Source organism: Tachypleus tridentatus, chromosome 2, assembly GCF_004210375.1.
Source record: "Tachypleus tridentatus isolate NWPU-2018 chromosome 2, ASM421037v1, whole genome shotgun sequence".
NCBI classification, from domain to species: Eukaryota; Metazoa; Arthropoda; class Merostomata; order Xiphosura; family Limulidae; genus Tachypleus; species Tachypleus tridentatus.
Window position 1 is genome coordinate 135,381,028 of NC_134826.1, and position 15,065 is coordinate 135,396,092.

General features: G+C 36.3%; 1 protein-coding gene across 4 annotated transcripts in view; it reads left to right on the forward strand.

The window, feature by feature from the left end:
* Window positions 1-8,369: 8,369 nt before the first annotated feature.
* LOC143245191 (uncharacterized) overlaps window positions 8,370-15,065 on the forward strand; it is a 129,721-nt gene continuing 123,025 nt past the window's right edge. For 2 of the 4 annotated variants that reach the window (XM_076491236.1, XM_076491239.1), the window contains exon 1: window positions 8,404-8,566. Coding sequence is in view for 2 of the 4 variants with exons in the window: in XM_076491245.1 (XP_076347360.1) it covers window positions 8,460-8,566 (107 nt within the window). In the remaining 2 variants the exon portion in view is untranslated. Of the gene's footprint in view, window positions 8,567-15,065 lie in introns of all 4 variants that reach the window. The other 2 variants (XM_076491245.1, XM_076491242.1) reach the window with 2 other exon arrangements.

Genomic DNA, 15,065 nt, shown 5'->3' on the forward strand with positions numbered 1-15,065 from the left:
TGATGCGTGGATCACATCTTGGGACAACTGTACCTCACAATTCACCACATTTATGATAGCTGTCAACAAACAACATATGGAACAATACAGCCAAACCGGACATGAGTTGCTGACATTACTTTAGCCAAGCCTAATCATCAGACATGTACTATTATTCCATTACTTTATGACCATTTCACCACTTTGGGCACACGCATACTTTCACCAATTAGTTGGCATGCAAAATTCATATGCATCGACTATTTCAGAATGCAGCTATTCTACATGTTTGACACTATGTATACCTATATTGAATAGGGATATACATAATGTACACTGAAAGTTCTACTTCCCGTTAACGAACATCGCAAGTTTGTGCTTGACAGTTTATACTACTAATTCAACTATATCATTGTATCGAGAACGTTATGGGAAATGCATGATTTCATCAACCCTAACTCTCAGCAAGCAAGTGGCTATTGAGATGAACTCCATCCAAAACCTGATATTCATTGTTTTACCAACACATCTGTAGTAGAGCAACCTATTATGAACCAATAGATGAGTTTCAGCCTCTTTGGTGAACTAATAAATGATTGCTTGGAAATTGTAATTATCTTTCTCAGTTTCGAGCAGAGGATCAGCCATGTCTAGGGCAGTTCTCTGGAAAAGAAAACCTACATCTCGTATGGAATTTTCCCTGTGGTGTCTAGTTTTTCCTCTAAGTAGTACATGTGGTACAGACTTTACAACATCACTTTACATTTTAACGTAAATGATAGAAGAAATAATATCTTTGCAAATACCAGTCCTTATATTATGTAAAGCATGAAGTATCTCTTTAAACTCTGGGTATTGAAAGTAACATTATAAGTTAAACTCTGGGTATTGAAAGTAACATTATAAGTTAAACTCTGGGTATTGAAAGTAACATTATAAGTTGACTCTTACATCTCAGTGGTTCATAATTACGGTCATTACACACTGCAATGGCTTTGATTACTGTCAATGACCTGAACATTTAATGAATGTAATTGACTATTCAATGACAGAATATTACAAAGAGCAATTATTCCTTCATGGTTTTGAAAAAATTTCAATGATTATCAGTTAGTGAAAGTCACACTTAATATTATTACTTGGTAAGAAGTTCCCAGCTGTGCATGGATTTTGCAGTTGTTCCTGATTGGTCATTCTTGGTATCCATACAAAATGCAGAATCGTTGTCAATTACGTTTGATCGACATTGTTTCTGCAATGGCTTTGATTACTGTCAATGACCTGAACATTTAATGAATGTAGATGATTTTACTTACTGGAAAGTTAAATATTTTATTGGTGTTTCTGTGCTATTGACCCAGCCAGAGTATACAATAAAGTTTACTCTTGAATTTTTATTATCAAAGAGCAATTATTCCTTCCATGGTTTTGAAATTCATCATTCATTTCGATGATGTATACTATATTCAAATGGTAAACCCTCCTAGCATACAGTAGTGTTGGTAATATTAGACAAGTACTACAACTGTAAACATACATAATTAGTACTCAGGGATAGTAGTGTATAATCTCATCTATAATTACCTAATCCATATTATTACGTAATTGTGTGAAAACAGCAACATTCAATTAACATTGACATCTGTACCCAAGATGAAAGGAAAATGTTGTTGAGAATAAGGGACCATCAGCGTTTTGACTAAGGATGCACCTACGAAACTAGAATGTGTTCACTTTTCTGTATCCATACAAAACATGCAGTAATTTTAGAGAAATTAGCCATAAGCCATTGATAATGCCTTACTAAACCCAAGTATCTGCAGATCTCTAATTTATTCTCAAGTTGGGTTCTGTCTTTGACAACTGGGATCTTTGTATGATCAGTGAGAACTGCTTTCCTATATTGGAAACTCCATTTTTCACACTCATGAATAAGAACTTTCCTGGTTTTAGTTTCAAACCTACACCTTTTATGCACTGAAATACTATTTTCAGATTTTCAGAAGCACCTTGAAACATGTGATCACAAATAAGCATGTCATCCATACAGACGAGACATATCTTCCATCACAGTTCTTTAAGTATAAGTTCCACCAGCCTTTTGAAAATGGCAAATGCATCATACAGGCCAAATAACATGATATCGAATCCATGTACCTCTTTTCAAATGCTGAAAGCAATCTTATGTCACCTTAACCATCAATTTTGAATCAGTGGGTATTCCCTGGAATTCTATGAACGTTGTATTGTCCGATCTATAAAGTTAAATGTTAGCACAAGTAAAATTTTATTGTTTTACGTATTTTCCTTCATGTTTTGAACAGATATTTACTAAAACAAATAAATATCTGTTTTTCCCCTTTTACTTTTGGCAGTCTCATTTGATGTCAATGAAATGCAAATTTGCATATTTTTCTTGCCCAAGATGGCCGAGCGCGTTAGGCGTGCGACTCGTAATTCGAGGGTCGCGGGTTCACATCCCAGTCGCGCTAAACATGGTCGCCCTTTCAGCCGTGGGGGCGTTATAATGTGACGGTCAATCCCACTATTCGTTGGTACAAGAGTAGCCCAAGAGTTGGCGGCGGTGGGTGGTGATGACTAGCTGTCTTCCCTCTAGTCTTACACTACTAAATTAGGGACGGTTCAGGTTTCTCCTCCTGGTTGGGGGTTGTGTGGTAGGCTAACAATCTGCTCATTTAAAAAAACAGCCTGTTAATGAATCCGCAAGCGATTGCGACCCTATGTTCCTGCATGGAATCGAGTGGCATAATAATAATAAATAAATATTTTTCTTAGATGTTTCTGTAGTTCATTATCGTATTAAATACACTCAATATAGTTCGGAATATACAGGGTGTTCGGAAAGTTACTGTATGTATATGATTACAAAACTACACAGTGACCTTCCGAACACCCTGTATATATGTGTATTTTGTGATTATTGAAACTAACACAAATTAACAGTTTAAAAACTACATACATGAATAAATATTATTACATACATGTATTTATTAATATTTTTATATAATTTATGTCACAAAACGTGCATCTAACAATAAAAACGTGTCTGTAATATTTGTTCATGTTCTCAAACATCTGACGTTCATCGCACGTGGCTCTTACGTTAAGCAACTTTGGCCACCCCTGAGTTATAACCTTATCTGAGCACATAATTGCCATTATTGGCTGTTTCACATCTTGTTAGATTCTCAATATTATTGAAAAGTGTTACTAAAGTGGAGAATTAGGAGCTAGCTAAAGAGTTAAACTGTTAATCTTTCGTTTTCCTTCAATCATGTTAGCGAAAAGATAAGTGAAGTTTTCTCATTGACTTCAGTATACGACAGAAACGTATTTTAAGAGTGCATGAAACAGGCTATTGTTAAGCACAGCATTACTTAGTATGTAAGGATGGGCCTCGGAAAAACGGCCAACACGTTCAATCTATTACTCTTTAACCCTAAAACAGCGTGATTCTTGTAGATGGCAGAATCAATTGATGATGGACACCGTTTAAGGGTTAATGCTTATAAATAAGTGCTATGATTGAGTTATAACTCTACCTGAGCACTAAACTTTCATTACTTAGTACTTCACAGCTTGTGTAGTAGTAATATTATTTTGTACTTTACCACATTCAGGCCCGGCATGGTCAGGTGGTTAAGGTGTTCGACTCCCCGTCGTGCCAAACATGCTCGACCTTTCAGCCGTGGGGGCGTTATAATTTAACGGTCACTATAATACTGTATCACCCTGTTTAGTTTAAGTGCTTTTGTTCAAACTTGAATTCACCTAGCTGATAGGAAATCAACATTTAGGTTTGTTTGTTTTTGAATTTCGCACAAAGCTGCACGAGGGCTATCTGTGCCAGCTGTCCCTAATTTAGCAGTGTAAGACTAGAGGGAAGGCAGCTGGCTTGTCATCAGTACCCAGCACCAACTCTTGGGCTACTCTTTTATCAACGAATAATGTGATTGGCCGTCACATTATAACGCCCCACGGCTGAAAGGGCGAGCATGTTTGGTGCGCTAGGGATTCGAACCCGCGACCCTCAGATTACGAGCCGAACGTCTTAACCCAACTGGCCATGTCGGACCGAACATTTAGTTATAGGTATATGTATGCTATTCAGTGAACCCCTCCTTATTTCTGGACAATCCCCTGTTATCATTTCTTCGACATAGTAAAAAAACATACACATTACTTCTGATTAACATCTCACTTTCCAAGGCTGAAATAAAGAAACTGAATAGAACTGAAAACACACAAAATTATTGTTTTTGAGCTTGAAGTTAATAACTTCAGTAGCCAACGCGTACAAATCAAAAGATGGTTACAAGTGTTACGAAGTGTAACTTATTTCGGACGCGTCTTCGATTTATTATGTTATGTGCGTTATATATCACTGTTTCAAAAAACAGAAATTTTAATTTAAATTTAGAACTTAGTTAAATGTTAATATGTATTAGATTTATAACATTTGCCGAGAAGATTGTGTTGGTTTGTTTTCTTACAGCAAAGCCACTTTGGGCTATCTGCTTAGTCCGCCGAGGAAAATCGAACCTCTGATTTTAGCGTTGCCAACGAGATTGATACACACAGTTTTCTTTCTTAACGCAAATATATTTTAATATACAAACATACAAACAAAAAACAATACAATTCACAATAACGGTTATTTTATATAATGATTTATATACAAAAGTTTCAGAAACTTATGGACAATACTGAGTATTATATCCGGTATGGAAATGAAAAATTTATCGACGATTCAGTTCTATGACGAGCAAATTAATTCTGGGTTGATACTGTCGCACTTCACTTCAGCTAACTGGGTTGGTTGGCCTCACACCAGTTACAAATTGATTTTTTACCGAGAGAGATATTTAATATCCTCATAGAAATGCAAACGTTCGAAGTTAACACACTGAAATTGAACAGTTTGTAATGTTCGAAATCCATGAATGTTCCAGGTAAAATTCTGTAGTTTTCCAATTAATAAGCGTTAATCACAATTACAGCTTCAGAAGTCTATATCACACTGGTTGTAGCTGACTAATAATAATAAGTATTATCTTTTGGTATGTCGGCTTTACATACCAATCACGCGAGATTCTTGAAGTTTCAACAATGTTCGAACACGCTGACGTTTTCGTTAAACAAATGTGGTTGCTTTTCACGCTCATGAATTTTCTACAAATTTAGAGAACAGGCGGAACTTGTGCAATACACATGCAACATTACACGCCACACACATCAAACCGAAGGAAACGTAGTTTCTAAACATGCAAGCCCTTTCAGCCGTGTGGGCGTTATAATGTGACAGTCAATCCCACTATTCGTTGGTAAAAGAGTAACCCAACAGTTGGTGGCGGGTGGTGACGACTAGCTGCCTTCCCTTTAGTCTTAAACTGCTAAATTAGGGACGGCTAGCGCAGATAGCTCTCGTGTAGCTTTGCGCAAATGTCAAAAACAAACATACGTAGTTATCAAAATAAACTTATCACGGTAAATCAGTTGCTCAGGAATTTTCAGAACTTACAAATATTTTAGAACAAAGGTTATTTAGTATGTACTATAATATTTGTTAACAAGTTTGATAAACTCAGGTAACGCAAATATAACGGAAACAACAAAGAATATAGATCACATTAGGTTAATGTGTTTTAGGTTAATGTCGACATCAAAATCCAATAATGCTGTGGGCTCTCCTATTTTGGTGAAATAAATGTTAAAGTAAGTGAGTTATTTTGAGCTAAAGCTGACCTAAGATGATTTTTCACACATTTGACTACTGAAAACTAATATTTTGAAGAACTTTGAATTTGTAACTTTTCCCAAATGCAATTTCCTAATCATGTGCAACATTTCAATTTATTTATTTAAATTCTTACAGATGATAATTTGGAAAATTTAAAAATGAACAAAATCACCAGGAAAATCTATTTCTAAGCCTTCAGAATGATACCAACCTAAATTAATGTGCACCAAACACCATAAAATAGTAACTAGCAACAAAGTTTAGTTTTTCTAGAACTTGTGAGCGCCACTCATCAATTTTATACGAAAATTAGAAAACCTCGTGTAAAAGTTTGAGATTCCTATATTAGCAGGTGTCGTAAGTACCAGTGTGTCTTGGGACTCAAAAATTGACAATTACCCTAAGTACAAATATATTTGGAAATCAGATGCTTGAAAGGTGCTGTTGTTATTATTTGTTTTTGTTTTCTCATAATTGGTATTCCTTACATTTCAGTAATGTGATTCATGAGTTGATCCCTGTTTTACAAATCTCTGTAAGTGAGACCTGGGTAGATAGTTCGATGTATAACTTTTCTTGTTTAGAAAGTTTATTTTTAGTGGTTTGTCTATCTGACTGTTATGCCTGCTTATAACTTTGAGAATTTCAAATGCTAAGTGAATTGTCAAAGATTTAAACATTATTACATATGTGGTTCATAATTGTTTTGATGCTATAACAATTGAAGGAATTTTCATGAAATTTCTTTTGAGATTTTTATTATGACACTAGGACTATTATAATGATATTAGATAACTGTTTAATTTTGTTAAACTTTAAGGAGATGTATATATCTCTTTCATGCTTTTCTTACAACTTCCAGTGTTGATGGCTCAACGATTTTAATTTTTTTAACGCTTGAGTAAAGATCGCATCCATTAGTTGAACAAAATTCATTCTAGACTAATATTTAATGCTATTATTTTTATCCATAAATTCGTAAAATTTTAAGAGGACAAAATGGGGCTTATTAACCCATCAAACATATTCCTTTCAGCTTCCAACTTTAACTGCCCCTTACTATTCACATATTTATTCAATCTGTTCTAGAACTCTCTTAAATTTTCCGCCTCCATCACCCTTTTTCACAGGTCATTACATAAACCAACCACCCTGTTTGAAAAATAATACTGTCTAAACTGCAGACGATTCCTATGCTGCGAAAATTTGAACTTATGACCCCTTATACTATTGTTTTTACTACTAAACACAAAAAAAAAGTTTGATGGATATATATTTTATCAACACCCTTAATAATCTTAAACATCTCAATCAAAGCCCCTTTAACCCCTTTCGTATTAAAAAACAACAACAAATAAGTTTAGAAATTTTAGTTTCTCCTGATAGTACAATACTTCCATTTCAGGCGTCATCCTACTGACTCTTCTGTGAAGGAAGGGAGACCAAAACTGTACACACTACTTAAATTAGGCCTAATAAATTAAGTGCGAAGTGAAATAATAATATCCCCTGAATCAATCACGTGATTGAATAAATATATTTTATTTAATAACAGAATTATCTCTAATTTGTATCAAACGTGCTTATTGCAAATAAAAAAAATGAAGCCAAATGAATCTTTTTTTTTATTCATTTTTGCAGATTGTAACTTTTCATAGTGTATGGAATCATTGTGATTATCTTATTTACGTTTAGATGTTTACGCAGGTAAACATAGTGTCGCCGCATTCACACCACTGTACTTAGTAATCATACAACTATGCCAAATTATAAAAAAAAAATGGCGACATTTACTTCTTTTAAAGTATCGGCAAACATTTTGTTATTGTTATTGACTGGTTTATCACATCTCACTTTGGACAATTTTGCTTCTTATTTGTTTGTTTTTAATTTGGCACAAAGCTACTCGAGGACTATCTGAGCTAGCCGTCCCTAATTTAGCATTGTAAGACTAGATGGAAGGCAGCTAGTCATCACCACCCACCTCCAACTCTTGGGCTACTCTTCTACCAACGAATAGTGGGATTGACCATAACATTATAACGCCCCCACGGCTAAAATGGTGAGTATGCTTGGTGTGACGGGGACTCAAACCAGTGACCCTCAGATTACGAGTCACACGCCTTAACACGCTTGGCCATGCCGGGCCCAATTTTGCTTCTTCTGGTGCTGTTTAGTAGATGGATCACAGTTATCTCTTGTTTTGAATAGAAATAGTAAGTTTCGTCACATATTTTAAACTATCGCTTCAAGGTAGAACGAACTGATGAAGTGATCTTCGTAAAAATTGTGAAACAGAAACATCAGCTACTAAAATAAATGTAATTTTTTGAAATAGGGTTTTCTTTAAATAAATTTTCATAATTTTGTATACCGAGCCTCATTTTGACAAGAACTAAGGTGATTAGGTTTTTTTCTTTCCAAGAACTCCAGAACAAGAGTATTTGCTTAGATGAGTTACCATGAGTGGCCGAAAAGGAAGACATTATAAACACGAGGACTTCATTCTAAATGTTGAAAATAACAGTCACTTAATATAGTTCATTGTGCCCTGTATCATATGTACCTGTCACATCACATCTCTTTCCCTTATAAGGCATTGGAATAGAAGGACATGCGCAAAGTGAACACAGTTCCAGTACCTGTTTACTCTGTCAGACATTTATATCGAGTTAAGCGCGTCGTTGGAAAGTAATTATCTCGTTTAACGCGTGATTATATGAGAGTAAGCCTTTTGGAAACAGGAAAGAACTTAGCGACAATACTGTTTGCACCTCGTGAGAACACCAGTTTAAAAAAAAAGAAGAATATCAGTGATAAAAACAGGTAAGACCTTGGCTTCCATGCTGAGTAAACTTTAAACTTCAACAGTCGTGTAGGTAGTTGACGTAGTTCGAATAAGTTTTTTCTTTATCTGTAAAAACAAAATTTAAATATTACTATCAGTAAAAGCTGGAGAATGCATAAACTTTAATACAAAACCCAAACGTTTCCCAGGTTCGTCTTAAGGCATAATAGGTGCATTTATGGCGTACATTTCGTCTCTTCTCTCGATCGGATGAAACTACCCTCTGACCACTTGGAGGGAGGTAACATTAATCTACTATGGGAAAACTCAAGTAAATCTATAATTATGATCATAACCTAAAAAGACTCGCTCAATTTAATGTTATCAAAATAATAAAATATGAAACACGGTTACCGAACATTAATATTTGCAGAAACTTCTGAATGCGTGTTAATGAAGTAATAAGCATATAGTTTGAACGAACTGTGCATGCGTATTCTAAATCCAAGCTCGTCCATAAAACTATAGCAATTGTATTTAGTATAGTGTTGTTTTTTAAAAATGTTACCTGTAAATTTAAGAATTACTTGCGTTGAAATCGAAGCTAGTCGTCACGTGATAATAACGACATTGTGACATCGTGTACCATACTAGTTGCATTGAAAAATTTGGCGAAACAAAAATGGATAAGGTCATTCTGAATGGAAAAGCCAGTATGCAATCCAAAATCCTTGAGATTTGAAGCATTTGATCGAGAAATTTGCAAAAAAAGAAAGAAGTTCCGAACAAACTTATGCAAACGCATTATTTTTACATATTTTTGACGGTATAAGCTTTTTAACAAATTGTGAACCCCGGATGGCTAGATGGTTAATGCACTCGACTCGTAATCCGAGGATCGTGGGTTCAAATACTCGTCAAACGAAACATGCTCGTTCTTTCAGCCGTGGGGGCGTTATAATGTGTCGGTCAATCCCACTGTTCGTTGGTAAAAGAGTAGCCCAAGAGTTGGCGGTTGGTGGTGCCAATTAACTGCCTTCCCGTTAATTTTACTCTCTTAAATTAGGGACGGCTGGCGCAGATAGCTCTCGTATAGCTTTGCGCGAAATTCCAAAAACAAAGAAACAAATTGTGTCCGTGGTTTTAAAACGCGATGCAATTAGCACTATACTATTTAGCAGATATGAAAAACGTAGTATTGTAATTTAATCAGTTTCAGGGCTGTGACAGTGACACTTCGTACAAGAGAAAAAAGTTCCAATTTTTGACTCATGAAAGTCTGGTAACCATGGTTTGGTAGTTTTCAATTTCCAAATATCATTTCAACGAGCTGGTGGTTTATTCGTTCTGAATCATAGAGCAAGTTCTCTCTTCAAGTTAAATATAGTTGAAACCGTAGAGGCGAAGAAAACAACAAAAATAAATAGGTTAAACAATTTATTATTTTTTTAGAGAAGAAAGACTTTTCGAAGTAGCGCTCTTCGTCTGTTTGCATTTCGGGCAAAGCTACTCGAGGGCTAGCTGCCGTCCCTAATTTAGCAGTGTAGAACTAGAGGGAAGGCAGCTAGTCATCACCACCCATCGCCAACTGCTTGGTCTACTCTTCTGCTAACGAATAGTGGGAGTGACTGTCACATTATAACGCTCCCATAGCTAAAGGAACGAGCATGTTTAATGCGACCGGGATTCGAACCCGCGACCCTCGGCTTAGGAGTCGAACGCTTTAACACACTTGGCTATGCCGGGCCCAGCGTTCTTTGTCAAATCATATAGCTAGTTGTAAACTGTACAATCTGAGGAAAAGCGATAACTCGAAACGCCGTCTTTCGTTTAATATATAAACTACCCAATTTTTCATCCTGTTATTTGCTTATTTTATTTTGGTCTCTTTTTTTGATCGCACCCTGTTAGTACAGCGGTATTTCGACGGATTTACAACGCTAAAATCAAGGGTTCGATTCCTCTCGGAGGGCTCAGCAGATAGCCCGATGTGGCTTTACTATGAGAAGACACACACTCTCTTCTAATCAAATTCATGTGAATAATATTTTATAATAATAACAACAACAACAAAGATGATTTTAATGTTGCGCTTAACGTAATTAGGCCTCAATATTACACAAAAAGTTAATACGGCACGCCTCCATCTTGAAACAAACCACTTGAAAAACTATATTCGCAATTTTAATAATTAAATAACCTCTTAGTTTCTTGAATATTAAATTAGTTAGGATGTGCGTTTCATGATATGATAATTATCCAATAATGAAATGTGACTAAGGATTTAAAAATTTATGAAAGGCGTCACCAGCACTTGTTATCAAGTGAAGAATTATATTAACGGTTAATTTGTTTTTGAATTTCGCGCAAAGCTACACGAGGGCTATCAGCGCTAGCCGTCCCTACTTTAGCAGTGTAAGACTAGAGGGAAGGCAGCTAGTCATCACCACCCACCGCCAACTCTTGGGCTACTCTTTTACCAACGAACAGTGGGATTGACTGTAACATTATAACGCCCCCACGTCTGAAAGGAAGAGCATGTTTGGTGTGGCGGGGACTCGATCCCACAAACCTCGGATTAGGAGTCGAGTGCTATGTCGGGCCCTAATTTTATGAAATTCCAACATTAAAATATGGGATTCGATATTCTGTGATGGACAGAACACAGATAACCTATTTAACTTTGCAGAAAAAAAAATCCATCTCGTCAGCCTGAAGTCCCTCGTTTACGGATTTGCAACGTTAAGATCAGTGGTTCGATTTCCCTCTGTGGGCACGGCAGACAGTCCGATGTGGCTTTCCTATAAAAAAACACACACCTGTTATTTCTTGACCGATTTGAGATCTAATAACAGTCTTCGACTCAGGAAGTCAAACCATTTCGATTGGTGCATGTGAATACGCCTAACGTCTCATAGATTAATGAAAAAGAAGGTTGAATTTCCACAAAGTTGTCGAAGAACATGCAACAAGAGTAATTAGAAAGTAAAATGTCACGCTTTAATAATGTATGAAAAACAAATTAACATGCAATTATATTTTTAAGTACGTAATGTACATTTCTTACTATCAGCGTTAATTTATTTTCCCACGTTGGAACAGCGGTAAGTCTTCGGATTTATAATTCTACAATCATGGGTTCGATTCCCTTCGGTGAATATAACAAATATCTCATTATGGCTTCGCTATAACGAAACACACAGACACCCAAAGTGTATGTATTAGAAGGGGTCTACAATGAAATACCTTGCAGGAGCTTAGACCTTAGGACACTGTCGCAACGTGGATACGCTCCTACACTAAAAAGACAACACCTAAGTCGATATTCTTTCTGTAATGAGTGAGATAATAATTCTAGTTAGTAGACTTGGTACGTTTAATTGCACCTTCAGGTGTAGTCCATGGTTATTTTACAGTGGCGTAGCTAGGGCGGGGCAAAGGGGTACATCTGTCCCCGAGCGCAGCATCGGGGGGGGGGGCGCCAAACTGATGCTACATAATTAGGAATTATGGCTTACATTTTGTCACGAGGGGGCGCGAAAACTGACTTTGTCCCCGGGCGCTGAAAACCCTAGCTACGCCACTGTTATTTTACTGTTCATGTGTTGATTTTTTTCGGTCCACCACGAATTTAATTTAGTTCATTACGTTTTCGTTTTGTGTCTTGAAAATTTTGCGAAGACGTTCGTGAAGGCCTTACTATTATCTTATTTAAGTAATGAAGAGACCAAATTCGAACCTAGATACTGTCGTGACAAAAAAAAACAAACAAACACGCTTGTAAAGATGGAGTCTTAATCAAGTTTCTGTAATTAAACACTCAAGTAAAGTAAACATATTCGAAACAAAATCAACACTTGACATCAACAGCCTCATTTTCAGAATATGTGTTCGCTGTCATAAAAGGAAAATAAAACTAAGATTAATGCCGAAAGTGGCGCCGAATCTCCTGCCGGGGTTCAAGCACGTCTGGTTCCATTAACAGAAAATTTTAAAAAAAATTCCACAAACTATATTAATATTTTGTTGAGCGTATAAAGTCAAAACAAAAGTGAGAAATTAATAAAAGTGACATTGGGAATATGTTACCAGTGCGCAAGAAAGTTTGTGTGTTAACGTTTCGCGTGTGTGCACCATGTATAGAAAGGGTTTGGTTCGTTTTGAAATTCGCGCAAAGCTACACCATGGCTATCTGCTCTAGCCGTCCCTAATTTAGCAGTTTAAGACCAGAGGGAAGGTAGCTAGTCATCACCACCCACCGCCAACTCTTGGACTACTCTTTTACCAAATAATAGGGAAGGAGATGATACGAAATGTTGTTGTTGCTATATAGTTTAGCTCATTTTTGTACTGTTTTGTTACTTTGTAATTTCTCGTATTTTATGATCCAAATGTATTATTCAAATACAATTACAAGTTTCCGGTTTCATTTTATCCATATATGTTTTATACAGTGAGAACATACATTAAATTATGACAAAGACCCTTACTTAACTGAAGTGTCATATGTTTTATACAGTGAGAACATTTCCAAAGAATGACATTCATATAACAATGTAGATCTTAACATATATGTTTTATACAGTGAGAACACTTCCAAAGAATGGCATTAAATTATGACAATGTAGACCCTTACTTAACTGAAGTGTCCACATATGTTTTATACAGTGAGAACATTTCCAAAGAATGGCATTAAATTATAACTTACTTAACTGAAGTATCCACATATGTTTTATACAGTGAGAACATTTCCAAAGAATGGCATTAAAATATAACTTACTTAACTGAAGTATCCACATATGTTTTATACAGTGAGAACATTTCCAAAGAATGGCATTAAATTATGACAATGTAGACCCTTACTTAACTGAAGTATCCACATATGTTTTATACGGTGAGAACATTTCCAAAGAATGACAATAAAATATAACAATGTAGACCCTCACTTAACTGAAGTATTTCCATTCGTACAAGTGAAAATATTAGATAATCAAGCATACATATAATTACTGAATGTGTAAAGTTACTTCTGTAATATTAAAGAGTTATTTAGCATTCATTTGACAATATAAAAATTTAAAAAAATTAAGGTAGGTTCAGAACGAATGGGTTTTGAATTGTAAAGAAATATGAACGTTGTTGGTGACTTATGTTATACACATAAGTGTGGAAAGCAGTTTTATCATTTAAGTAAAGCAGACTTTGTTAACGTAGAACCGCTAGTATACATTTTTGCTACGAACACAGATACTCTGTGAATGTTAGAATTGTGAGCAAGAAACACTGATTGACACCACGTGAGTTATGTGCAGTGACGAATATCGGGATTTCTGAAAGTGCTGGCCCAGCAGGTGGTTAAGGCACTCCACTAGTAATACGAATGCTGCAGGTTCGAATCCCCGTCGCACTAAATATGCTCGCCCTTTCAGCCGTGGGGGCGTTATATTGTGACGGTCAATCCCACTATTCGTTGGTAAAAGAGTAGTCCAAGAGTTTGCGGTGGGTGGTGATGACTAGCTGCCTTCCCTCTAGCCTTACATTGTCAAATTAGGAACGGCTAGCGCAGGTAGCCCTCGTGTAGCTTTGCGCGAAATTCCAAACAAACAAACAGTCTAAAAGTGCTATAGAAGCATGACAAACGCTCATTTGGTAGAAATGTTAAAAACGGAATACTTTCTGTGGCGATCCGGTATGACTGGATGTTTAGGGTACTTGACTTGTAATCAGAGGATCAAGAGTTCTAATGTCAGTCCCATCAAACATGCTTGTAAATTGAGGAAGATGTGGCCAATTTCATTATAAGATAGCGGAGTTTGATATACAACCATGCTACATTGTGATTAATTGTAGAACTTATCAATACGGATTCCGTTTTTGACATTTCTACCAAATGAGCGTTTGTCATGCTTCTTTAGCACTTTTAGACTGTTTGTTTGTTTGGAATTTCGCGCAAAGCTACACGAAGGCTATCTGCGCTAGCCGTTCCTGACTTGGCAGTGTAAGACTAGAGGGAAGGCAGCTAGTCATCACCACCCACCGCAAACTCTTGGAGTACTCTTTTACCAACCAATAGTGGGATTGACCGTCACATTATAACGCCCCCACGGCTGAAAGGGCGAGCATGTTTGGTGCGATGGGGATTCGAACCCGCGACCCTCAGATTATGAGCCGAACGCCTTAACCCAACTGGCCATGCCGGACCGTGAGAAGAAATAAACCAAAACAAATTATTAAATGTTAAGTTTTACTATACTTAAACAATAACTGGTATATTGGAACAAACCATGACACCAAATTACCTGAGACACCGATCTTGTTTGGAATCAAGCACAAAGCTGCACAATAAGCTATGTATGTTCTTGTCATCAGTGCTATGTAAACCCACTTTCACTCGTTTAAGTCCTCAGATATACCGCTGTACCCCTGGCTGGAAGCAGGCATGACCTCTTACAACTTATATTGTAGTATTTAGGTAGTTGTACTGCAGATGATATGCATTTCTTTTAATATTATACAGTCTTCGATATTACTGTCCCA